The following is a 27,585-nucleotide window of genomic DNA, read 5'->3' on the forward strand; positions in this document are numbered from 1 at the left end:
GTTGTGTTGATATTTACAGGAGGTTCTCTGGGGAAAGTGTTTACAAGGGATTCCTGAAGAGTGTACTGATAGTTACAAGACTTGCCCAGAGGTATGTGGTGACATTTACCAAGGGTGAGGGTAGTGGGGGGGTGGGGAGGGTGTGTGGGGCAGATAGTATGGGCTATGGAGAGTGTGTTCATATTTACAAATGTCCTAAAAGAGTGTGTTGATACTTACAGTTGTCCTTGCAGGGTGTGTTGATACTTACGGGGAGTCTCGGAGAGTGTTAATGTTTTGAGGGAATGGGGAAGAGTTCAGGGAGACTATATTTTAAACTTACTGGAGGTCCCCGGGAAAGTCCGTTGATATTTACAAGGGTCCTGCCAAATACTTGAAGCGTGCACCTACACTGAGGACATATACCCTTGAAACCCACTGACTGAAAGATAAAGAAGTAGCATATTAAAAAAAACTTCTCAGTGCTGAAGAGCGAACCGGACATAAATTTAGACACCATGAACACTGAGCGGGGTAAAACAGCGGAGGTGGAATCAACGAGGGAGGGGTGGGACAATAAAACTACAACTCCCACAATGCTTGAAGATCGTAAATCCCGGAAATCGCCCTGAATGAAGATAAAAGGGTCGGTCCAGTAATTCGGTGAGATACGGAGATTCTATTTCAAATCACCTTCAACCCAGGAGGTCATTCATTCCATGTCACAGAGGAACAGGTCTGGGGGTGGGTGTGGAGGGAGGGAACAGGAAGAACAATCGGTTATAATATTTGTTATTTTACTGACACAGACAGGGGGATTGGAAACTGACGCGATGGAGCTCAGGGACTTTATTTAATTTATCAAATGCAGTGACCCAACGGCAACGCGGTGTTGTAATGGCCAAATAATGTGAAGTATTGTGAGCGCTAGCGACAGTGTGGAGCTGCTGGCCGGCCGGCCGATGACTACAGTCAGCAGCCGCAGAGGGGTGGTACAGAGTGAGAGAGATAGGAAGTCAGCAACATCCTCTCTACTGTTACCGACAGCCCCAAGGCGCGCACAAACACACACACAGGAGTTTCGGCGTCCACCTTCTATTCCACCGCTGACTCGAGCTGACAGGACCAGAAGGACAGGAGAGAGAGAGAGAGAGGGAGTCCTAGCTTCTCCTCCTCCCCTCACCTCCTCGCTGGGACATGGCCCGGAGCAGGCGAGCCGGAGCCGAAGAGGCTGCAACCCAGCCACTGTGCACTTGGAACCGGGCTTTGGCTCCTTCTCACCTGAACGAGAATTAGTTCGCTCCTCGCTCTGGGATTCAGCGGGAGAGAGAGAGACGAGGATCCACCAGCTCTCCACCCAAATCTCCTTTCTACTGAAACCTCCCCTCAAAGAAAAAAAAGGTTAAACATTTTCTTTATACAAAAAAGCGGTATTATTTACTTACAGTGTGTTTTAAAACACAAAAGCTTTAGGGCCTGTCAGGAGCAGATTTCTCCCTCGCCTGCAGTAGAAGGTTGAATGAATGTCTGCTGTGGGAGGAAGCTCAGTGAGTTGGTTGCTGATCGAGTTCTTCCCTCGGTGCTGATTTCGATGGTTCTCCTGGAGACTTGGGGGCTCCCGTCTCTCGCTCTCCTTGTCTTCCTACAAAGTGCCATGGGTTGTATCAACAGCCTCGCCTGCAAGCCGAGGGTGTGCCGGGATTCCATCTCCCTGCATGAAATCTCGGCCAGCATCGACAGCAACCCCACCAGCATCGACGAGTCGTCGGACATCGTGCTGCGCTACCGGACCCCCTACTTCCGAGCCTCGGCGCGGGTCTGCGTGCCCCCGATTCTCAAGGCGGACACCTGGGTGGTCGGTTGGATTCAAGCTTGCAACTACATGGAGTTTTACAACACCTACGGGGATCTAGGCATGTGAGTATGTTCCTGTGTGTGTGCGTGTGTGCAGCTAGCGAGGGAGCTTAACCTAGAGCGGGCACTGACAGATGGAGACCAGGGTCTGACATTGTGTGTGATAACGTGCATGTGTGTGATGTGAGCATTACCGTCTCTGGCCGAGTCTGTCCGGGGCTAAGTGTGCGTACGTAATGTGTCTACAAAGGTGTGTGTGTGTGTGTGTGAGATTCCGCTAGACTGTGCGGGACAGTGTGAGCATGCGGTGTGTATGGGGGGGGGGGGGGGGGGGGGGAAGGGTGGGAATGACAGGGCGCTCAGTGTCAGGAACCCGCACGGGAGGCTGGACCGAGTGCTTCGGAAAGCCAGCGGCCGCCACACTCTGCCGCCGACTGAGCACTGAACGGTGACATTGAAGCGAGGCGAAATGCCCCGACCGAAGCCGGGGTCGGAGCTTCCACACCTCTGGCGGCTTCACGCAGCGTGCGGGCTGTTGAGCCAACGAGCGTGGCCCTGTTCCGCTTTCAGTGCACGCTATTCGATCGCTCCGGGAGTTGGGTGAGAGGGTGAAGAATAGATGGCCAGAGTATGTCTCATTCATGGCTGCTCTCAGTCAGTGAGGCTTTCCACCCACTGGCCAGTGTTCCCGCTTCTCTAAGTGATTCACAGCTACGTGCAGATATAATTAATGAAACAGCTCAGGCTAAAGTAGCACTCACACTCTATTCTCGCAGTGATCGTTGTGGAGTGATATACCGACTAATGAAATTACACCTTCCAGTACCAAACGTCAGATTTCATCTTAAACTATGTTTTAACTGCATTACAAAGAGCCTTCTGTTACCCGTATAATCAGGGTGCTATATACAGTTACAATACGAATCTAGAATAACTAACCGATCGGAATTTCAGTCCGAATACAATCATTGTGCAATTAGCGTCTGTTCGCAGGCACAGAACAGACCCTGCATATACACCACACCGAGAACTAGTTGTATTAAAAGAGCACCTTGAATGAGGGCCTTCACAGGAAGATCATCGTCAACACTTGAGCGAAGCCAAGTAAGGATGTGAGGGTCGATGATCAAAACGCTTACAGAGGTAGACTCTTGGGAGACTTTTCAAAAGAAGAAGGGAGAGGGAAAGATTTAGAGTGTGGGGCCTAGTTGTGGGCGGGGGCAATGGTGACTCGGTCCATCATTGGAGATGCTCAAAGAGCCGAATTGGAGGCGCGCAGATGTCTGGTTGGCTTCAGGTGCACAGGAGAGAGGGGGGAGGAAGGAAGCCATGGTAGGATTTGAAAATAAGCATGAGTTTTAAAGTCCAAGCATTGCTTATCGCAGCCTGTGTATCTCAGCAACCACAAGAAAGGGACTGTGCACAGGTGAAGATCGGCCAGTGGGGTTCTGAATGAGCCCTGAGTGTGGAGCTTGGGAGGCCCAGACGGGAATATGTTCCAACACTCAAGACTGGAGGTAACAAGTGTATGGAGAAGAGTTCCAGCAACAGGTGAGCCGGGGCCACTCAGAGTCAGGCAATAGGTAGCTTTAATGATGGCATGGACGCTTGCTCAGTAGCCCACTTCAGGGCCAAATGTGGCACCAATGTTTTAAAGGGTATGGTTCAGCTTCAGGCATTTGTTGTGGAGGTGGATGGAGTCAGGGGCTAGGGAATGGTATTGTGGAGACTGAAGATGATGGCTTTAATCTTCCCATTATATAGTGAGAGGAAAGTTTGGCTCATCAGAAGTGACCTACAAATTGGACATGGTGGGGGAATTAGAAAAGGTGGTAATAAGAACAGAGCCAAGTGTTGTCACTACAAATGTGGAAACCAATGCTGTGTTTTCCAGTGATGTTGCCAAGGGCAGCATGTGGAGGAGAAACAGGAGCCCTTGCTGATGGAAAGTCTAGCACCAAAAGAATGAGGTGCCCTTCAGTAGGACTACAGTGGTGAGGCATTGGTGGTGGATAGTGGGATCACCACGCCAAGGACTTCAAACAGGACGATAAGGAGTGGATTACCTTTGTTTGTGACTGTGACTGAGGAAGAAAGCTAACTGCAAGCATTCAAACAAGGAGTTCCAGAAAAGATGGGAGATGACTGCATATTCAAGAAACTGGAGTGGGAAGGAATGGGGCAGCAGTTTGTAAGGAAAGTGGAGTCAGGGGTTGGCTCTTTGAGGAAGGGTGGCAGCAGCAGGGGGTGGGTAGTGATGGAAGGTAACAGTTCCCAGAGGACCAGGAGAATGTGGGGTCATATACACAAGCACAGTTCAATCCCTGAATAACCAATAAACAGGCACAATATAGTCCTGTATGGAGTGATACAGGCAGGGACAGTAGAATCCCTGTATAACCAATGTGATACATACAAGCACAACACAGATCTTATACAAGTCATGTCATTTTTATAGGCAGAGGAACAGTAGTCCAAATGTCATGTGATATAAATATAGAGGTAAAATAGTCACTGTAGAATATTCTGACAGAAAGTCACAGTATACTGCTTGCATAAGTAGTGTGACTGATTTCTATTCTACTCTACTGATCATGACTACCGTGCACATTCCCTTACTCCTGTCATACACGGGGCTGGCTGTAGAATGCAACTTGATATGTGTACTTGGGTAGAAACTCAACTCAGTGGAATCATTCTGAAGCAGCAGAAGTGAGGTTTCAGTCACATCCGCCTGATCAGATAGCTCTGACACAGCTCTTCCTGGCTGACACTTCATGATACTGTGGTAGGGGGATCTGTACAGATGCAGCAGGATTGTGGCACACTAAAAATATAATCCAATGTGATCCCTTTGTGGCGTGAGGACACAAATCCCTCCTGTTCAGCCAAACTGATCCAAATCAGAGCAGCTACACAGAACCCTAACGATCACCCACATCAACATCGCCTCAAAGAAGTAACATTGAAGAAATGTATCCCAACCAACATGACAGGGGACATTTGGAGGGAAGCCTGGCATATTAATGGATTTGGGGCTTTCAGTGGTAGACTCTGGTTTAATCAGCAGTCCCAACACTGACCTGCACCAACTTCCCACAGGTACATGCCTGACTGACCAGACCTTCTGCTCACACGTGGGAATCGAGAGGCAGGGGTCCCATCCACTGAACCACAGCTGATACACGCATAAAATTTAAAATCATCCCCAAGTAACAAGATCAAAGTCAATTTGGGTGTGTTTCAAGCTGGTGGACAAAATGGCCTCAGTCAGGGAATGAGGCCTGGTGTGGGATGAACCCAACACTGGGAAAACAGTCAGCAGGAGGACTACTGTGGTTCAAGATGGTGGCTCACCACCACCTTCCTGGAGGCAATAAATAGTGGATTTGCCAACCATAGAACAATACAGCACAATACAGGCCCTTCGGCCCATGTTGTGCCGACCTTTAAACCACGCCTAAGACTAACCCCTTCCTCCCACATATCCCCCTATTTTAAGTTCCTCCATATGCTTATCTAACAATCTCTTGAACTTGACCAACATACCTGCCTCCACCACTACCCCAGGCAGCGCATTCCATGCGCCTACCACTCTCTGGGTAAAAAACCTCCCTCTGATATCTCCCTTGAACTTCCCACCCATTACTTTAAAGCCATGCCCTCTTGTATTTAGCATTGGTGCCCTGGGAAAGAGGCGCTGGTTGTCTACTCTATCTATTCCCCTTAATATTTTGTATACCTCTATCATGTCTCCCCTCATCCTCCTTCTCTCCAAAGAGTAAAGCCCTAGCTCCCTTAGCCTCTCCTCATAATGCATACTCTCCAAACCAGGCAGCATCCTGGTAAATCTCCTCTGCACCCTTTCGAATGCTTCCACATCCTTCCTATAATGAGGAGACCAGAACTGGACATCGTACTCTAAGTATGGTCTAACCAGAGTTTTGTAGAGCTGCATCATTACCTTGTGGCTCTTAAACTCGATCCCACAAATTATGAAAGCTAACATCCCATAAGCTTTCTTAACTACCCTATCCACCTGTGAGGCAACTTTCAGTGGTCTGTGGATATGGACCCCCAGATCCCTCTGCTCCTCTACACTACCCAGAATCCTGCTATTAACCTTGTACTCTGTCTTGGAGTTTGTCCTTCCAAAGTGTACCACCTCACACTTCTCCATGTTGAAAAACAACATCCACATGTAGCAAATTCATTTAGTAATAGTGAGTTTCATGGGAGAGGAACATGTATGAATCTGGCTCTGTTCTGTAAGCACTTAACAATGTCAGTAAAAACATTTTCACCATGGATTATGTCAGTACAATGTACATGGTATTCAAAAGCAATCTCTTCAAGAACATCATATTCTCATATACGCAAACCACATTTACATCTTGGATCAATCCAATGATGAAGCAAAAACAAAAACTGCTATTTAGCCCTTCAGGCTGGTTCTATCATTTGATTAGACATCAACAAAACTGTCAATATCAGTCTTCAAAACAAATTTTTGTCAGCTTTGGAGGTGGAAGATGAAGGAGTTACCAAACAAGTTAGTCCATTTGAGTACTAGAATGATGTCAGATCAGCTGAATGGCCTTCAGAGGGCATGGTCTCAGAACAAGAGGCACCCATTTTAGACAGATGAGGAAGAAGGAGATTTCTAATCCATAAGAAAATCAAGAGTAACGGGGATTAAGAATGTTTCATCAGCCATGATCTCATTGAATGGCAGAGCAGGCTCAAGGGATGGAATGGTTTCGTCCTGTTCCTACTTCTTATGATGTTATTTTTAAAGTTTTAATTTTTATATTTTAATGTTAGATATAAGCTTGCATCAAATTTACACCACACAGAATTGGGTCATTTGGTCCTGCAGGTTCATACTGTGTTTATGTTCCTTGGGAGCTTCCTCATACCCACTCTTCATTTCATGCCATCAGCATGCCTATTTCTTTCTCCCTCATAGAACCAGAATGAAGACGACAGAACAGGAGGTTACAACTCCCATCCCGTTCATGTCAGCTCCTTGGTAGAACTATCAAGTTAGCTCTATCTTTGTCCATTTTCTTTGTCCAAGGTCTGGCAAATGCCTTCAAGTGTTTATCCTATGCCCTTCCGGAAGTTCCCACTGAATCTGTTTCCACTGTGTTAACCTAGCTTCTGCTTAAATGTACACATTTGGTATTCGACTCAGCCACTCGATGTGGTAGTAAATTCCACATTCTAACCACTCTCTGGGTATGAAGTTTCTCATGAATTCCCCACTGGATCTATTAAGCTTGCCTACTGCAAGTTACTGGCTAATGTCTATTTCATTGGGTCCTCCGTGACCTGCAAGATTACAATAGCATGACTAAGAGCTCCTGCCTCCTTGTTTGTCAGGAAAGGTGAAATATATTTTAAATTAAGCACATGTCTATCTTAATAGCAAGCTGGCAGGAAAATGCCAACCTCCTTTCCAATCAAGTTTTGTGTTTGCACCTGAATACTGAATATAAACCAAAGGGCTATTAACCTTCTCAGAAGAAAAATAACATTACATTTCTAGCGTATATTTTGCAAAATGATTTCCCAAGAGAGCAAGACTATTGAAATGCACATGATTCAGAAGTACTAAAGCAAGAGGTTAAACTGGACGAGATAAAACAGTCCTTGAAACTTGTGTGAACCTAGTGAATTCAGCAGAAATTGCATAGGTCTAAAGGGGAATTCATAATAGAGAGATAATTCATGAGGACTGTAACTCTCTATGACTATAGGACAGTCCTAAACTTGGCTCAGCATATCACTACGCCATCATCTCTGATCAGAAAAACATCTCCTGATAAATTATAATGCAACTAGAGGGTGATCAGCACTCAAAAACCATAGCAACAAGCCACTCTTGGGAGCATTCTGTTATTTATTTAGATTAGGGTTGAAGTAAACCAACTCCATCTACCACATCTTTGCCAGATACCATTTGATACTTAAATGGTGATCAGGGAGGAAAGCTGATTGAGGCTAACAGTCAAACCAGGGCTGTTCTTTATTGAATGGCAGAGCAGGTGCAAGGGATCTCATGATCTATCTCCTCATGCCCCTATTTATTGTTCTTGGGTCTTTACTAATAAAATCTTCTTGACTTCATGAAGTTCCATGTCACTGGGCAACTAAGAGCTGTACGGGAACTGAGAGCAAAGCAGGATGCAGGCTGGGGTGGACCCATGAATGATTCAGCAACAGATAAAAGATCATCAATTGAAACATTAACTCTGTTTCCTTTTCTGCAGATGCTGCCTGACCTGCTGAGTATTTCCAGCATTTTTATTTCAGAGCCTCAGCATCAGTAGTTTGTTTTGGCTTCTTGAATGATTGTTGTGCTATGTTATTGAAGACCCCCTGCACCACCTTTCTATGAAGGTTCCAAAATATTCTACTGCCTTTTACAAAAGCCAATCTGCCCATGGTGGGGATCAGGGATTGGGCAGCTTGAGAGGAGACACCCTTACCTTGTAACATTACCTTCAAATATGTTTTATTTATTTTAACTCAGATCACAAGAAATGTGTAGATGATTAAAAAAGGGCAATACACGCAGGACTCAGACACCTGTTAAAACATTCAGGTCTTGCTCTCCAGCTAAAGTATGGAATCATCAGAACCAAAATTACTGCTTTAAAGTATAATACTGTGCAGAGAGAAAGGTGTGGTGAACTTACAAATGGGAAAGGTTTGTACTGGTGTTTTGTAATGTTACATCACAACCACCACGAAGGGAAGATAGAAAAAAAAGCTTTCTCAACCTCCAAATGCTAAACTTACTGGGCACTCCGTTATAACATTCTGGACCCTGTGCTCAAATCACTGCTTCACCTTACCCACTCCTTCCTCTACTACCCTCTCCAGTCCTATAACACCTCAAGAGCTTTGCCTTCCCCCCAGTGTGGGTCTCCAACGCATCCCTAATTTCCACTGGTCCACCTTTGACATAGTGGGTTTGAGTCTCTAGTATTTTATGAAAATTCCCCTGGGTCTGGTTAGTGTGCACACTTGATATCAGCGGATTGTGCAAAGGAAACCGATTCTGGGGGTTATTCATGCACCAATTGGAGTCTACAGCTAAAAGGTCTTAGAGTGAACATGTTGGAAAGGTTTTCTTATCTGAATTGCAACTGTGCCTTCAAGTACTTATGCCATAAGATCTGGATTTCCCTTCCTAAATATTTCCATTTCTCAACCTCTCCCCCTTTAGGATGCTCCTTAAAATGCTCCCTCTTTGGCCAAGCTTTGGGTTTCCTGTCCTAATAGTTGCTTATGTGATCTGATGTCAGATTTTGTTTAATTTACACCCTTGTGAATCATCTTGGGAGATTTCTCTTGACTAATGGCACTGTACAAATGCTCATTGTTACAATGTTGAGACTGATCACAAACTAGAAGCGTAAACCTAGTTACCAGTACTGCTGCAAATAGTTTGCAAGATAGCAAACAATGGCCACCACCTTGATGTTAACCTTAGTGACCATTTTTCCACTCAACAATTTAAGCAAAGTTGCTAAAGTGAAGGTGGAAAAGAATGGACAATGAAAAAAACATTAGTCTGTACCAGCACTATTCTGGCTAAAGGAAAGAAAGACTTACACTTCTGTGGTGCCTTTCATGATATTGGAACACTCTAAAGTACTGTGCAGCCAAAGAGGTATGTTTTGGAATTGGAATCGCTGTTGTAATATAGTAAACATGAAAACCAATCTGCGCAGAGCAAGATCCAACAAACAGCAATGAGATGGTGGGCGGATAATCTGTTTTCAGTAATACTGGCCATAACACATTTTGTTAAACATACTGCTACAAGTTAATGTGGGCACTGTAAATAATCCCATGTAATCAAGGACTGGGTGTAACCCTCTCACTATCCCATAATTTGGGAGAAGAATATATTTACTTACAAGATTTTTGTTTTGCTCAGTGAGTTGCTCTGATCGGGGATACACTGCCTGAGAAGCTGGTGGAAGTACAGTCAACAAGTTTCAATAGGCATAAATGCCTGAAAAGGAAAAAAAATGCAGGGCAATGTTACAAGATTAGAGAAGTAGGAACAGCACTTACAAGATTAAATAATTATTCTGGAACCAGTGCTGCATGGTGGACTGAATAACCTCTCATGCTGCATGATTCCAGGTGAAGATTTCCATAAGTCTAAAAGCTGGGAATCACAGAATGTTCCTCATTTCCTATTTGATAAGAATTAATCTGCAATAGATCCCATGCAACCCAACAGGTTACGTTGGGCAGTTTGGACAATGGACTTTAGTACTCAAAAAGGAACACACCATACAAATAGGAAGTTTTAGCATGTGAAATGACTCAACAACTTTCATGTGACTGTGGAAACTAGAGCCTATACTGAGGGAGTGCTGCAATGTCAGAGGTGTCATCATGTGGATGAGACTTTAAACCAAGAAAGCTCATAGTCAATGTATTTGTAGTTACTGTTACTGTTGAAATGTAGGAAGCAAAGCAGCCAAATTGCACGAAGCAAGCTTCAGCAAACAGCAGTGTGATTAATGACCAGATAAACCTGTATTGGTGGAAGAATAAATTTAGCTAGGCCACCGGGGAAGATGGAAATAGTGCCTTGAGGGCAGATGGGGCAATGGTTTAAATGTCCATTCCTAAAAAGTATACATCAGCCTCAGTACTATACTCAAATCTCCAGAGGGGGAAAACACACACCCTTCTGACTTTGAGGTGAGAATACTGCCCACTGAGCAAGATAGGTCGACTCCTTAATCTCACTGACAGTGATCCAGGTGTAGAATATCCGCAAGTCTTAAAAGGCTTCAAACAAGTGCTGAGCTGACCAATTTTAAAGGTCTTCCATTCAGTCTCTACATTCCATCTTTACTGCTGCTGTAGGTTGTCTATAATCAGTTAAATAGTGGTAGAAGAAGCTCAGATTCAATTTGGTCTTTGGCAATGATTCCAAGATATAATATAACATCTACGCAGCTAATGTGAGATAGCTAAGCCTCTCAAAGTTCAAGCTACTTTTTGGAAGCCCAATTGAAATTGGAGTGATGCTAAAGCACTGAAAATAGCCAGAGCAAATGTGATCTGCTGCGTAGCACCTTAAGTTCAATACTGACTGCCCTTTGGTTACTCCTGACAAAATACTGCATCAGTAATAATAAATTCTGCATCAAAACATTTACAATGACTGATTCAAGGCCAAGAAAATATCCATTACATCAGCTCTTGTTTCCCTGTGCAGGAGTCCTTCTAGGAATGCTGATATATTCCCAGGAATCCCTTAGAAATACTGGCAAGCTTTCAGGCATCCATTCTGACCGCCCAAGTAACTCCCTCCCCCAATTCCCATACATACAGGCATGTCTTTGGGGAGAATCTGTAAATACTAACACCCTCTCAGTGACGTCTGTAAATACTGACTCCAGGGTTTTTCATAAATTCTGACACAATCTGAGAATCCCCATAAACACTTGGGGAGATGCAGTACCTAATGCGTGGGGATGAAGGGAATGGTTTTTTAAGATGATGGATGGCCACCAATCATGCCAGCTGTGCCCAGGGTATACCTGAGCTATTTGAGTGACATGCAGCTTCAACCATGCAGGCAATGCTTTGGAAAGTCAGGAAGTAAGTAACTAATTGAAGAAGATTTAACCCCTGTCCTGCCATAGCATTAATATGTCTGATCCAACTGAGTTGCTGATTTCAAATAGCCAAACTAACTTTAGCCTGCTCAAAGTTCTTTGCTGCTACATTCAGCGGTATACTGTCTTGGTGTTGGGGCAGTCACTCTTGCCTCTATAATTCAGCACATATACCTGTTTGGACCAAGGCTGTAATGAAAATCATGGGGAGTTACCAGCAGCTTCTTGCAAATCTTTACAGGAGAATTGGATAACAGGATGTTCAACAGTATTTGGTCTCTTCCTCTCCCTTTTGCCTTTTATTATCAGCTATTACCATTCTTCAATGTTTTTCATTTTTCCATATAACTAAAATTTAATTCTCCTTTCACCATGCGACATTATCTCACAGAATTTAGAATGGGGAGGCTGGAAGGTGGGAGAAGTCCTAAAATATGAGTTAATTATAGTGGGAGGTTCTGCACTTTGAAGGATTTGAAAACCAGGAACAGGTTATGTGTGGGCTCTGTGAAGTTAACCAGGGGTGTGCAAACACACATATTACTGCACTCGTTTATTAACATGCATTGCTCATCAACAAGCACTGATTCTAACCAGAATCTCCACCGGCACTGGTTCAATCAGATTCTGCAAGTGTTACAGAGATAATTATTATCACCTTTCAAGTGTGAGGTAATGTCACTGGCACATTGCTTAATAATATCAGCATATATTATCCTTCGTTATTGAAGTACTGTTTGTTGAATTGCACGTCACATCTAAGGACTTTAAATCAACTTCTTTCAAGGCCTAATAATAAAACAGTCCAGTAGTCTCAACTTCAGATGATTAAGAGGCTGATTTCATAGTTCCCATTTGCTCCGAAATTGGCACAAGTTGAGAATATTGGCTTTGATATAATGTCCTTTGTCTCTTTTCAAATGTCACATCTTACAACTAGCATGTGCAAAAGACTTATTCCCCGCAGACTAAAATGATTATAAAGCAGGTAGGCTGAAGAAACAGGCCATTGGGCCCAACTAGTCCAAGGTCTATATAAGTTTTCTCATATCTTACTTTATCACATCCTGTCAACATTTTCTTCTACTCTATTCCCTCCCACCTACATTATTAAGCTTCCCCTTAAATACAGTATCTCCTATGTAATTGCTTTGTGTTGTGCTGAGCTCTATTCTCATCACTGGGTTAAAAAGAAGATTCTCCCAATTCCCTGCAGGATTTATTTTCTATTTGAGGGCTCTTTGTTTAGAGAGGATTTAGGGAGCAGATCAATCAACTTAAGTAGCGTCACATTTCACAGCAACTCTCAAATCATTTGTGCAGGTTTAAATGCAGTTACTGTTGGTTCTTTTGTATGGCTAATACAATAAATGACAGTACGCTGAGAAACCCCATTACCTCCAAGGGAGAAATCAAATTAGTCATCATCCTCTTGAAGTAGAATCCATACCTGAACATAACTGAATGCAAGCTAGGTTTAACCAAGGGCTAAAGGAGAAGGAAAATGTATTCATTTGATTCATATACAGGTTTGGACCAGATCTTGGTCATGGGAAGAAAGGAGAATGAGTTCATGACTGCACTAGTCGTACACAGAAATTGTGCTTAATGGCTCAAATGATTTTAACAATTTCATCCTGTGTTCTTATGAACTTCTGCAGGAAACTGGTTGGCTGATTGTATTTGCTTGCTATTCTGTCATCTGCCTTCATCATTACGCAATTTTTATAATAAGGAATATCTTTACCTTCTGTGAACATTTTACACATTTTAAACTTTATTTTTATTTCAAGAAAGACATAATTTCCATTCCTGAAATCTCCAAAACCCCTGTAATTTGATGCTTGATTATTCAAAAACTCAGTGTCTATCTGTTGTTAGCCAATTGCCATTTTATCATTTTAACCTGCAGGTTTAACTCAGGATGCCTTTAATTCAGCAGTCTGGGCTTGCTCCAAAACTTTATGCATAAGTCATAGCTCAGTGGGTTAGCATGCTTGGCTCTGAGTTTGTACAGCAGTGTGTTGAAATCACCACTCTGGACACTTGAACAAAGAATGCAGCCATCATGGACGTAACCCAGCACCTATTCACAACTGTTTCAAACATCTGGCACCAGGTCACTTCTTGTCCAACTGGGACAACAGTTGGTCAGGCCTGTAAAGATCTCTTGAGTTGACCACTGCACAGGCCTTATGAAGACAAAGACCTGTCTTCACACCAAGGAAATCCTCTATTTGCTGTTTGGCATGGCAACTGTGTTAAATAGAATGGACTAAGTACAGATTAGGCCAGATCAAAGCTCTGGAGTTCTGTCACATTTAGTTGTGAATGGTTGTAGACAAGTAAACAGCTAAAAGGAGGTGGTGGCTCCAAGAGCCTTCCCTTCTTCCCGTGTCTGCGTGGGTTTCCTCCAGGTGCTCCAGTTTCCTCCCACATTCCAAAGACGTACGGGTTAGGAAGTTGTGGGCATGCTATGCTGGCGCCGGAAGCATGGCGACACTTGCGGGCTGCCCCCAGAACATTCTACGCAAAGTTGCATTTCACTGTGTGTTTCGATGTACATGTGTCTAACAAAGAAATCTTATCGTATCTTATCCTTACTAATGCCAGGACCCAACAAGTGAGTGCAAAAGACAAGGTGGAAGCATTCACAATCATGTTCAGCCAGATCTTGGTGTTAGAAAGAAGGGAGAAGTGTTGGGGAGGTGATCCACCTCAGCTTCCTCCTTAGATCCCCACCATTAAGAAAGACAGTCTTTAGCCAATTCAATGCACTTGACTTGATATAAAGCACTGGATATGGCGAAGGGCATGGGACCAGTAATTTTCTGGCTGCAGTACCAAAGACACATGCTCCAGAACCAGGTTGTTCCCGTACAGGCTACTCAACCATGTGGAAGGCTGCCCGGGTTCATCCTCTTCACAAAAAGTAGGACAAATCCAATCCAACTAATTAGCATCCATCAAGTCTACTCTCAGTCATTGAAGTGATGGAAGATGTCAACAACAATTCAATCACATGGCACCTACTCACCAATAACCTGTTCGCCAACAAGCAATTTGCATTTCTTTAGGGCCATGGCTTGAACAGAGCTGAATTCCAGAGGTGAAGTGAGATGTCAAGGTAACATTTGACTGAGTGTGGCATTGAAGAGCCCTGGTAAAACTGAAGTCAATGACCACCTGGGAGAAAATGGTCCAATGGCTGGAACCATATTTGCACAAAGGCAGATGGTTATTGGAGGTCAATCATTCCAGCCCAGGACATCCAGCAGGAGATCTTCAGGGCAGTGTCCTAGGCTCACCCATCTTCAGCTGCTTCATGAATGACCTTCCTTCCATCATTAGATCAGAAGGGCAGGGGGAAATAGGGAGGGGATATTCGTTGATGACTGCAAAATGTTGAATTCCATTCTCAACTTCTCAATAAGTGAAGCAGACCACACCTGAGTGCAGCAAAACAAAGAAATATTTGGAAATGGGCTTATAAGTGGCAGGTAGTATTTGTGCCACAAAAGTGCCAACACGGGAAATGAACCTGGGCAGCTAAAAATGAACAAGTAACAAAGAATGAAAGCGTCACATTGTTGTTTGTGGGAGCTTGCTGTGTGCAAAAAGGGTGCTGGATTTGAGATGTCTTTATGTCATGAAAGATGTTACGGCAATGCAAGTCTTTCTTAGTCTATCATTTGTTAATATAAAGCAGCATGAGATAATCAATCTGCACAAAGGTTTCAGTAAGGCTCCGACTAACATTGTGGGCTGCTGCTTAAAGGAGTTTACTTTTCTATTTCTGGGCCAAAATGATGAGTAAAAACCTGGTCTCTAAAATTAACAGGGCAGCAAAGAGCTGCGGTGTCTCCTCACATCAGAAAGAAAACACATTAAAAGTCTGTCTCTTTGTAGTTTTGCCAAGCCCATGAGTTTCAGTAGTTCAGTTTCAATAACAGATGGTTTTATTTTTAAAATAAAAGCTTCATTGAAAAAAAAGAAATTATCTTCTTAAAATATGCATCATTAGGAGCACTACAATACTGTATTTATTGGGTTACATAAATATATTACAATAATATTTACTTAACACAGATTTTGTTTAAAGTGGCACATTTTAAAATCAAGAAGCCTAGCATTATGAAGGCACAGAGAAAGAACTTAACATTCTTAGATATTGATTTTCAATTCAGTATGTCCCAGAGTGCTTAAACCAATGAAATACTTTCCAAATGTGGTCAGTGTTGTAAGACAGGAAACACGACAGTTACAGGCAGAGGGTGAGGGGCAATGCAAAGAATTAGTTTGTGCTACCAGCCAGCACAAGCACAACAGACCGAATTGCATCCATCTGTGTTGTGTGGTTTATTGATAATGTCTTAGTGCTTATAAAACAAGGAAAATTGTAAATGGTAATTCTTTCCATGCATTTTTTTTACTGCTAATAGAAAGTATCAAGTCTTCTAAACAATGTTTTTGAAAGTAATTAAGAGTACATAATTTATTCCTTGACTTTCAATAAGTGTATTAGAGGTAGTGGGGGATGCAGGTACAAAGGTAAGGGATTTGGACTTTGTGTGGGGAGGTGTTTGGCAGGAAAATGAACAAGATAACAGAACTCTCAGTAAGGATTCACAGTGTTGCAGGGGTAAAATGGGCTCAAATTGGAAAGGATAAACTAGTAGTGACATTTTGACAGAGGAACTACAAACTTAACTTCCAAATCAACCCCCAAAATATTAAAACCTCAACAACTAGTTGGGCAACAAATTAAAATCCTCTGGTCAATGTTTGAAGACTGCAAGTCCCTTACAGAGGTTTGTATCTTTCTGTGACAAAGAATCAAGGTGGATCTTGCTTGAAAATATATATGATTCTTAATCCCTTTCAAGTGCTCAAATATGTTCAGTAAATAATATTACTGAACTAAGTGTGACTAATGATATTTCTTAGCATTAAAAAGGTGAATTTTTAAAACCTCACAGACATCTCAGTACACTCAAAGGTGAGTTCTATTTGTATGACACAGGGGCTTTGTTCCAAATGGCAGAGACCTGATAAATATGTTTCCCTCAGCCATCATCACTAATGTTCTCTGCTCATTTATCTCATTGCTGTTTGCGAGAACTTGCTGTGTGCAAATTTGATGCCATGTTTCTTATGTGGCTGCACTCTTGAAGTACTTAATTTGCTTCAAACAGTTTGAGACGCCCTAAAACTGTGAAAGGTAGGTGCAGGCTCTTTAATTTAGTTTATGTGCCATGCATCATGAAGTTAATTTTATAAAATTGATAGTGGCACAAGTGGGTACAAAGGTGTACAGTGGGGTGTTGCCAGACCTGGAAATAATTCAGAAATGGGATCAAATCACATTATGCAAATGCGGAATTTAAAGTCTGTTCATAATCTGGACTTTTTTTTAAATCAAAGAAGTCTCAGTAATGATAAGTATAGAACTACCAGAATGTCATAAAAAATCTATCTGGTTCACTCATGATGGGAGGAAATCTGCCCTTCTGTCTTGGTCTGACCTATATACCTCAAAATGTGGTTGACTCTTACCAGCCCTCTGAAGTAGCCTAGCGAGCCACTCAGTTGTATCATAACTACTACACTAAAACAGAAAAAACTGTGCTGATCATCTGGCATCAACTTAGACTCAAAAGCACAAATGGCAAACTCACTCCCAGCCCAGTTTCCTTACAAAGTCCTCCCCTAACATCTGGGACCAGTGTCTAAATTGGGAGAGCTGTCTCACCAATTAATAAAACAACAGCCAGACATATTCATGCTCACAGAATGATACCTCACAGATAACTTGCCAGACACCCCCATTATAATCCCTGGAATATCCTGTCTCACTAGATGGACAGACACACCAGAGATGGCGGAACAGTGGGAGCAGACAGAAGGGAGTACCGCTGGGAATCTGAAAACTTGACCCCACCCTATGAAGTCTCATGACATCAAGTCAAATATGGATAAGGAAACCTCCTCTTTCACAACTGTCTTCTCTCAACTGATGAATCAGTACTTCTCCATGTTGCTCAACACTTGGAGGGAGCACTGGAAGTAGAAAAGATATGTAATGTATTCTGGGGGACTTCAACATTCAGCTCCAAGTGCAGTTTTGTAGTCTAAAGCCTGATGGTCATAGTTGTCAAACAGTGTCTGTGGCAGCGAATGAGGGAACCAATCTGAGGGGTCAACCAACGTTCTCAGTCTTAACGATCTACCAGTTACAGATTCATCTGCCCATGACAGTAATGGTAGAAACAATCACCTCACAAGCCTTCGGAAAACAAAAGTCTTCACACCGAGGACACCTGCCTTCATATTGAATGTCACTACAATTGTGCTAAATGGAATAGACTATGTACAGATCCAGCACCTCAGAACTGGGCATTGCGAAGCATAGTGGACCATCAGCAACAGCAGAAATGTACACCATCACAAAATGTGATTCTCAACTCTATCATTACTATTAAGCCAAGGGATCAACCTTGGTTCAATGAGTGCAGGAGGCTCTGCCAGGAGCAGCACCAGACATAGATTAAAAGATGTCAACCTATATAGCTATAACACAGAATTACATGCAATCGAGAGAGGGCTAATGATTCTATAACCAACGGGTTGGAAGTCTGCAGCCCCACCACATGAAGTAGTGAATGGTGACAGACAATTAAACAGCTAATGGAAAGAGGCAACTCCAAAAACAAAACCCATGCCCTGATGCTTACAATCCTGACATCTACCTAGCAATGTGGAAAATTGCCCAGAGATGTACTAATCACAAAAAATATCATATCCAATCTCATCAATTACTACTCAATCGGACTGTTTTTAATCATGTACTGTCAAGCAGCACTTATTCTCCAAAAACATGCTTTCCGATGCCTAGATTGTGTTTTGCAAGGATCATTCAGCTCTGGGGCATACAATGTGGCAGCCATTTGGTCAGTTAGTCCAAACCTCTGCCCTGAAAATTCTTTCCTTTCAGATACTTACCAAATTCCATTTTGAATGTCACAAATCTCCCTCCACTACTACTCTCTTTACCTCACTTTGCTTTTTTTTGCCAGGCACTTTCACTCTTCATCTCTCCGTTCTTGACTGCTTGCCAATGGGAACTGTTTATGAATCCTTGAGTTTGGAGCAAGGGTAGGCCACTTGGCCCCTTGTGCCTGTTCCATCATTCTATAAGATTCTGGCTAATCTGACTGTAAACTTGAGTTTCTTTCTATCCACTTTGACTATAGCCTTTATAATTTTAAATACTTTTATCAGAACTCCTTGCAATTTTTCCCTGTCTAATTTTGGTCAAACTAGTGTTTTATATAAATTCATCATGATTTCCTTCTCTTGTACCCTACCTCTCTACCTAAAAAGACCCAGATCCTATATAGTTTTTTATGCCACTTTCTCAAACTGCTTTGCAAATTTTCCAACAAATTATGCACATATACTCACAGGTCTGTTCTTCTATCCCTTTTAGACTTATGCCCTCTTGTTTATATTGTTTCTTCTCATTCTTCCCAGGTAACATTTTCTCACCATTAATATTCATCTGTCACCTCCACCAATCTGTTGATATATTGAAGTCTATTATTACACTCCTCACAGTTCACTGCACCTCCAAGTGTCATCTGCAGATTTGGAAATTGTAGGCCCAAGTTCAAGTCATTAATGTATGTTAAGTAAAGCAGTGGTCCTATTACTGGCCTGTGAGGAACTCCATTTTACATTTCTATCCAGTCTAAACAACCTATCACTATTACTCTGTTTTCCATTATTTAGACTACTTTCTATCCAGGCTACTATATCTCCTTTATTCAATGGCCTTCAATCTAGATGATGAGTGCATCTTATCAAGTGCTTTATGGAAGATCATACATATCATGTCAACTGTATCCCCCTTGTCAACCCCCTCTATTACTTCAACAAAAAACTCTATCAAGTTAATTAGGCACAATTTGCCTTTAACAAATCCACATTTGTCCAACTGACTGCTAATTCTGTCCCTGATTATTGTTTCTAGAACTATACCAAACACATAGATCAAACTAACAGGTTTGTAGTTGCCGGCTTCACCCCTTCACCCTCTTTGCATGAGGTTGTTACATTTGCAATTTTCTAGTCCTCAAACAACAATTCTGAATCTATATATGTTTGGAAGATTATGGCCAGGGCCTTTGTATATCTTCCCTCAATGACTTAGAATGCCTCCCCTCTGGATCCAGGTGATTTAGCCACTTTAAGCATAGATAGCTTTTCTAGCACCTGCTCTTTAGCTCAGGCAGAAACATCACCGTCCCTTTCTGAGACTATCACAACAACATTTTCCTTGGTGAATTCTGATAGAAAGTACTCAATTAGTGGCTCAGCCAAATCCTCAGTCTCCATAAATAAATTTCCTTTTTAGTCCTGATCAGCCCCACCTCTCCTCTTCCAACTCTTTCCCAGTTCACATGCCCAGTAGATATTTTTGGGTTTCCTTTTATGTTTGCTGCCAGTCTTCAACTTTATTATTTCCCTTTTTCCTTCCACATCTGAACTTCCTGTATTCAGCCTGGCTCCTACTTGTGTTAACAAACTGGGTATCTGTTTGCTCTTTTTTTCTGCTCTATTTTACTCTCAATCTTCTGGTATCATTTTTCATAAGTATTCTAAGCCTTATGAGATTATGATCACTGTTTTCTAAATGTCCCCCCACTGATACTCGCTCTACCTGGCCCAGCTCATTTCCCCAAACAACAATAAGCTAAATGACAAGATCATTTTTATGGTTATGCATATTGAGAGGTGAAATTGGCCAAGTCATTGGCGTTAACTTCCTGATCTTCTTCAAAATAATGCTATGAGGTCCCTTCTATTACCAGAGAGAGCAGAAAGGGCTCAAATTAACTTTTCATTTCACATATTCATTTTCTTCAGTACTGCATAGTGTATCAGCCTAGAATTTTGTGGTTAAGTCTCTGGATTAAGATTTGAAGCCACAATTTTCTGACTCAACAGTAAATGTGCTACAGATTGAGGCAGAATCTCAGTGACACCCTCTGATGCAGAGTTCTTGCCCTACTCTTTCTCATTCAGTTACCAACCAATTCTCAACACTGAAACAGAATTATATAAATTTTACAATTCATATATATGCCATTCCGACCAACCAATTTATGATTGTGTTCACACTACACACAAGCCTCCACTTGCCCTGCTTCTTCATATCCTACCAGCACAAACTTAATGTTCCCTTCTCCCAGATGAATCCATCAAGTTTCTCCTTAAATGCACGATACTGTTGACTGCTAACATCTGTACTTATTGTTTTGTTTATAGGATATGATTTTTGATGGAATTTATTGCCCATTCCTAATTGCCACTGAACTGATGAGGCACTAAGGGGCAACACATTGGTGGGTCTGGAGTCACACACAGGTCAGATTGGGTAGGGATGGCACAATTCAAAGCTGAGTAGCAAGTTCTCCAATCTAATCATATTTGAAACCTCAGAATTCCCTATAAACTTATGAGTAATTACTTTGTCTCCCCCACATGTGGAAACATTTTTTCTACATTTACCTTCTCAAAATCTTTCCTAATTTTCCAAGCCCACTTTTTACTTTCCTTAGTTCCAGCCTATTCAATCTTTCCTTTCAAGTTCTGCTTCTCATTTTAGGCATCAACCTTGTATGTCTTTTGCACCTTCTGCAGTGCCTTGTTGTTAACTGGGGATTATTTTGGTCAAGATCACTGGCAACGTCTTATGTGAGGAAGACACAGGATTTTCTGATGCTCTTCATTCTCCCTAACCATTCTCTTGCCACCTTAAATATTGTCATCCACCTTACTCAACTGTAGCTTAGCAGGATGCTTGCACATCACTTTCACCATTCAATCTCATTGGTTCCTCCTGTACTCTCACAGTAACTTAGAGCTCAAACTTTGATCCCATTCTCACCCTCAACTAAGCGTTGCAACTCGTTTAATATGTAGAACATCTCTAACTTTGTAAAATTCCTCTGGCACTTTGTAGATTTTAGGATTTTAGAAAAGTGAACAAAAATGTTTGGTTAGAATAGTTTGTTTCAGGAAGGATCTTAGAGGAGGAGAGACAAGTGTTGTGTTAGAGTGGAAATTCCAGAACTTTGGACTTAAACAGCTAAAGACATGGCCACAAAGAATGTAGGCTGTTTGACAGCGAGTTTCCTCCACTTATATTGTTGGTGCTTCTATTGTATCCAACTATCTGTCCAGATGCATTTCTATAGAAACATTCATTGGTGCAGATTGTCTAAAATGCTTTATATCCAATGAAATACTTTGAAAGTACAGTTATTGTTGCCAGTCTTCTCAAGGCAAATCAAGTGAGTTGTGGAGCTGCACTAATGGGTACTTTAGAATATGACAACCACTTTCCTCCATTCTGGAGCAATCCTCCCTCTGGAAGCTGGTAAGAACACTGGCAAACTCGAGAAAAAGCTTTAGACTACAGACCTATTCAGCAAGACTATCTGTATATTGTGATAAATGAACTGATAATTTTAAAGATATTACAAATGATAATTGTATGGTAACTACAAAAGATTCTTTAAAGAATGGGTATCCACGTTTGAAACCTTTTGTTCTTTGCTCCTGTTCTTTGTGTACTTGTGCATTTCACAACCATAATATTATCAAACCAATGAAGCTGCAGGTCATTAAACACATCAAGGAAATGCTTCCATTCTCTTCTTTGACTCATCAGCAATGTAACAGCCAAAACAACCTCATTTTCATTGCAGTTAAGCATTTTATGATTAGAATATGTCCTGTTAAGCAGCGGCCTTGTTTGATTTGATTGGGTTGGTGGGTTGTTGATGAGGGGGTTAGGCATCTTGAACCTAGGAGAGATTGTATATATTCTGTTTAATTATTATTAATAATCATTTTTAACTTAATTTATTTTAGTAATAATGTGGGAAAGAATAGATTTCTGTTCATTGTGAAAAGATTTTGAACGTGGCTGAATTTTAAGACTATTTCTCTCAAAAACATAGGTCCAGTTGGGAGCTGCCAGATCTGAGAGATGGAAAAATTAGTGCAATAAGTGACTCTGATGGAGTGAATTATCCTTGGTACGGTAACACCACTGAAACTCACACAATAGTTGGGCCCACCAGAAGGGAGGTTCGCTTTACAGTCAGCATGAATGACAACTTCTACCCCAGTGTCACCTGGGCCATCCCTGTCAGCAAGTCCAATATACCCCAACTATCCAGTATTAAGAGAGACCAAAGTTTCACCACCTGGCTGGTGGCCTCCAATCAAGGGACTGGTGAGATTATCATCTTGCAAACAATCAAATGGAGAATGAAGCTTCACATTGCGGTGGATCCGACAAAACACCTGGGAGAGCGTGCTGTACTGATGGAGCCTATTAATCAAGAACGCCCTCTGATTCTCACAAAGAATGAGCCAATTGCACCCAATGTGTTGAAGAAACCCAATGCAAATGATGCTCAGGTGCTGATGTGGCGGCCGACATTCGGGGAACCACAGGTAGTCATCCCTCCGAAGAACTAGCTTTGTGTTGATGCTCCTAAAACACAAAACAGCACTGGGTGTTCAAAACCAACATGTGCACTAATCATATAAGAATTCCTCTACCTTGAACCAAAATGGTAGAGAAAAACATCACTGTGCTGAAATCTGATTTGTTTGCTGAGCTAAAGGCCATCACACTGTGGGATCATCTCATCTTAAAGACTTTAGCTTTGGCTTCTGGTCCTCTGTTGAAGCATCGCACAAGTCAAAGAAATTTTATTGAATGTCGGTCAAAACTGGAATGCAATTGCACATGAACAATTTTTGCAAACTTTTGTTTTTGTACTAGAAAAAAAAACTATCTCCTAACCATGCTGCCTTAAGTTAGCAAAAGCATCTCATTGCAAGTATTTGCCTTAAAATGTCAAAAGAACTTCACCATGAATATAAATTGAATGCTGTTTCATTATGACTGCAATATGCGATTATAAACCAGCCTGCTCTTGATCTGTGAAAAATGTTTCTTCATACATAACCCTGAACACTTTTCATTTTATGGCGAGGTCCTGAAAATGCATTTTCAAGTGGAATCTAATTAACTAACCCCAAAATCTGCTCATTGATAGTCAAGAATATGAATGTGATGTGACAGTATCCAGAATAGGGCGATATCAAGCAATGGTCAATTTAGAACAAACTGAAGTAGACCACAATATTCCAATAACCGAGACCCCGAGAACCACCATTATTAACATCTGGTACATTACTGAGATGTTTTATACTATATTTTCAATTTTCATGAAGAATATTTCTTAGACAATGCAGGTTCAATGCATATTGTTAATCTAGTACCATGAGATAATGAGTTCAGCAACATGGATCTACAGGGTGAATGGGCTCCTCCAAATCCAATGTTCATGTTTCTGGTTAAGACTTGGAAGGATATACTTTCCAACAGCAGGCAGAGTGATATCAGTTCCCTATACGCTCACCACAAGGGTTATTGCAGGTGTTCATGAATTTGTACTTCCCTCACAAAAACTCCCATCATAGAACTGTAGAGAATTTACATCACAGAGAGCCATTTGGGTCTAACTGGTTTGTGCTGGTGTTTAAGCCTCCTCATGCAGTACTTTATCCAACCCCATTAAAATACCCTTCTATTTCTTTGAGCCTCATATGCTTTTCTAGCTTATCCTTAAGTACATGATTGTTGTTCAATCACTCCATGAGGTAGTGAGCTTCACATCCCCACCACTCTGGGGAAATTTGCATTTCTCCTTAACATCACATTAGATTTATTAGTGATAATTTTATGTTCATTGCTTGTAGTTTTGGACCACCCGCCACCACTAGTGAAATAACATCTCCGCAATGAACCTTATCAAAATTTTGAAGCCATCTCTCAGGTCACACTTCACATATTTGCCTGAGAAGAGGATTCCAGGAAAGAATTTATAGTCAACATGTGCCAGGGATGAGGTGATGGCTAGAAAAGGGTTTGATCTAATGCGTTCAACAACCAGGGTATTTGTTTGGAAAATGGTGGCATCCTCTACATCAGACTGAGGTGCCAATAATAATTCAGTGCATCAAGATTATGTGCCCCTTAACTGCCTCTCCCTTTATTAATCAGCATGAAAGAGAACAGTGTTAAGGGCAATCAATCCTCAAGCCTGCAATGTTATTTATTGAACTACTTGGCTGTAAAAATTTTTGGAAATGATTTAAACTTGATGATATTGCCATTATTGTGAAACATTGCAACATTTGCACCCTGACAACTGAATCTAAAATGGATCCGTTTCCTGCTAAAGCTGTGAAGGCTATAAAAGAAAAAAAAGTTCTTTGAAGAAGAATTAAAAAAAAGTGAAATTACAAGTGCTCTCACTTGTTGTCCCCATTATTCTCTGCATTACATGTTTGGGACTGAGAAGGAGTTGGAACCTGACTACAGGCCGTCCTCAGGTAACAAACGGGTTCATTTTTACAGACACCCATAAGTTGCTTTTGTCTGCAAGTCCGAAAATAAACAAAAATCACTTGATATGGTAACCATACCGCCAAGGTATGTAAATTAATGGCATCAAAAGCACACAAGATCAATAAGAACAATTACTAAAAGTGGAGAGAGGGAGAGGAAACCAGTTCTGCTGTTCGTAAGTATGTCGGACTTTTAAATTTAACAATATTATGAGAGCTGGTTTGTACATTGGGGTTGTCCATAAATCAGGCGTTTATAATCTGGGAGCACCATGAACAAATGAGCCACTGTATTTTGTATTTATTTAGCCCCTTTAATATTACAAAATGTCCAAAGGCATCTGTCCATAGAAGAGTTATCAAACAAAATGACACTGTAACACAAAACAAAAAGCTCAATCAGTAGAGATGGTTTGAAGGGCTGTTCTAAAAAGAGAGATGGTGAAGTTGAGAGAGGAAACACCTGAACTTAAGATCATAGACACTGAAGGCATGGTTGCCAATAAAGAAGCAATGATTTAGGGATATTCAAGGCAGCAAATTGGGGAAGTGGAGATATCTGCGGGTTATACAGCTGGACGTAGTTACAAAATTAAGTAAGGGTTAGGATGCAGAAAGGTTTGAAATCAAGAATAAGAACTTTAAAATTGAACATTGTTGGAGTAAAGGTCAATGTAGGCCAGCAAGCAGAGGGGCAAATGAGGGGTAATTCTTGATAAAAATTAAGAAACAGGATGATGTAGGGAATATGGGTTAGGTACAGTAAGTATAGGAAGATCAGGTCACTTAAGATGGCTTTGCAGCTTTCCAGAATCTTCAATACAAACATGCATTCTACTTCACGACTACGCTGTAAACTAATTTCCAATTCTTTCCCCATCCACGTAAATTATCAGACATCTCATCCCCCTCTTTCCTTTCCAACCTAATGATGTAATTGAAGTTCCTAAACTCGTACAACAGCTGTGGCACAATGGGGAGCAGTTTCTCCTGAGTCAGAAAACTGAGTTTAAGTTCACACTGGAATCCTGAGCACACTAACTAGCTGAAACCCAACAAAAAGCCGATGAGCAGCTGCAAAGTTGGAGGTGTTAATCCATGCAACAAGCTTTTTCAGGTGAATATTAAAGATTCCAGTGTATTCTTTGAAGTGTACAGAAATTTTCCTGGTACCCTGGTCAACATTCAGACTTCATATATCATGAAAATCTAATTAACTGCTTTTTTTTTATTCAATCTCCATTGCTCAGAGTCGTGCAATGTACCAATTGGTTTCTGCACTTCCTTTCTCTCTCCTCCTATTTGACCAGTCTATTGGTCATCAATTTCAATGACTTTGGCTTGCTGCAACTTTGTCTGATAATGCTCCCAAATTGCACCCTGGGACATTTTACCAGGTCAAAAGCATTATGCTGCCATAACAAAATAATACTTAGTACTTACAGTGAAGAAATAATCCATACAGCAACACTCGACAATGCTCGCCACTGCTCACACTTCTCAAATCCACCTTCATAACAATAGTTGCAAAGGTAAACACATCAAACAAATTGGTTCTGATCTGTTTAATTTGTAATGCAATAATTTTGAAGAAATGCACCACCTTCTTATAAGGGCTTGTGATATGGCTACATTGAATTGCCATCAATGCTTTATTTCCTGTGAATAGCAATAACTGACTCATCCTTCTGAGGATTTGACTATTAATTTTAGTCAGTTGCATTCACTTCAATTTGATGGCTCTGCAGAATGAAAGGCAGAGATGTTCAAGCAATGTCAAACACTTCATCTTCACTTAATATTAGAGAATAATTCTGAAAATATTTAATGTGAATGGAAAGAACACTGCAAATTAATGATTCTCCACATCCTAAATCCCTATTATATTAATTGCTGAATTGATTAATTGCAAAATTTTGTAGCTGTAATCAGTTGAAACAGAGCACATGGGACAAACATGAAAGATGATTACAGCAATGTTGATTGAACAGCATGCTTTTAATTATCACTGGCAGTTGCTGAGCAAGAAATAAAGTGACTGATCAGTCTGTTGTCAAGGGAATGAGTAATTCATTTGTCATCACAAATACAGCCAATTTGTAGCCAGCCAAGTTTCTTTCCTGCTTCTGAATCAGAAGGTCGAGTTTATGTTTTACACCAGAGATTTAAACACTGATATTCCCAGCAAACCAAGGGATGCTGAACTGTCAGAGGAATGTGACTTTAAGCATAGATCCAGGCTGCCTGCTAAGGTGGACTTAAATGACTTTAAGGTCACTATTTCAAAGAGAAGCAGAGTAATTCTCCTAGGTGTCCTGGACAATATTTATCCCTTTAAAATACAAATATTGAGTGGGTGATACTTGCATTGTGCATCCTCCACTCATGCAGTGATTACACTTCAGAAAATAGTTCGTTGTGTGCAAGACACTGGAATGACCTCAGACTGTGAAAGGTGCAATAGAAAAGCAAGACCTTTTATTCAGAGTCAAATCTTTAACTTTCCCCAAGAATGTGTACTCACAGATTCGCAGCCCAACCGCTCTGCCTTCTATTTTTTTTTGAGTTATAATCCAGGGTTTGCTGGTTT

General features: G+C 41.5%; 1 protein-coding gene and 1 long non-coding RNA gene across 3 annotated transcripts in view; one reads left to right on the top strand and one right to left on the bottom strand.

Annotated features, from left to right (window-relative positions):
• The window catches only part of LOC127582183 (uncharacterized), a 53,106-nt gene that overhangs the window by 6,856 nt on the left and 18,665 nt on the right, over window positions 1–27,585 (bottom strand). The window contains exon 1 of one of the 2 annotated variants that reach the window (XR_007958068.1): window positions 1,425–1,539. The exons of the other annotated variant lie outside the window; for it this stretch is intronic. This is a non-coding gene — a long non-coding RNA (uncharacterized LOC127582183). Of the gene's footprint in view, window positions 1–1,424; window positions 1,540–27,585 lie in introns of those variants that run through there. 2 annotated transcript variants of the gene reach the window in all.
• On the top strand, window positions 756–26,044 carry fam78ab (family with sequence similarity 78 member Ab). The gene is made up of 2 exons (XM_052037252.1): window positions 756–1,896; window positions 22,526–26,044. Exons 1-2 carry the CDS (start codon window positions 1,499–1,501, stop codon window positions 23,049–23,051), a joined length of 924 nt encoding a protein of 307 aa, XP_051893212.1. The 5' UTR covers window positions 756–1,498; the 3' UTR covers window positions 23,052–26,044.

Source organism: Pristis pectinata, chromosome 23, assembly GCF_009764475.1.
Source record: "Pristis pectinata isolate sPriPec2 chromosome 23, sPriPec2.1.pri, whole genome shotgun sequence".
In the NCBI taxonomy this organism is placed as follows: Eukaryota; Metazoa; Chordata; class Chondrichthyes; order Rhinopristiformes; family Pristidae; genus Pristis; species Pristis pectinata.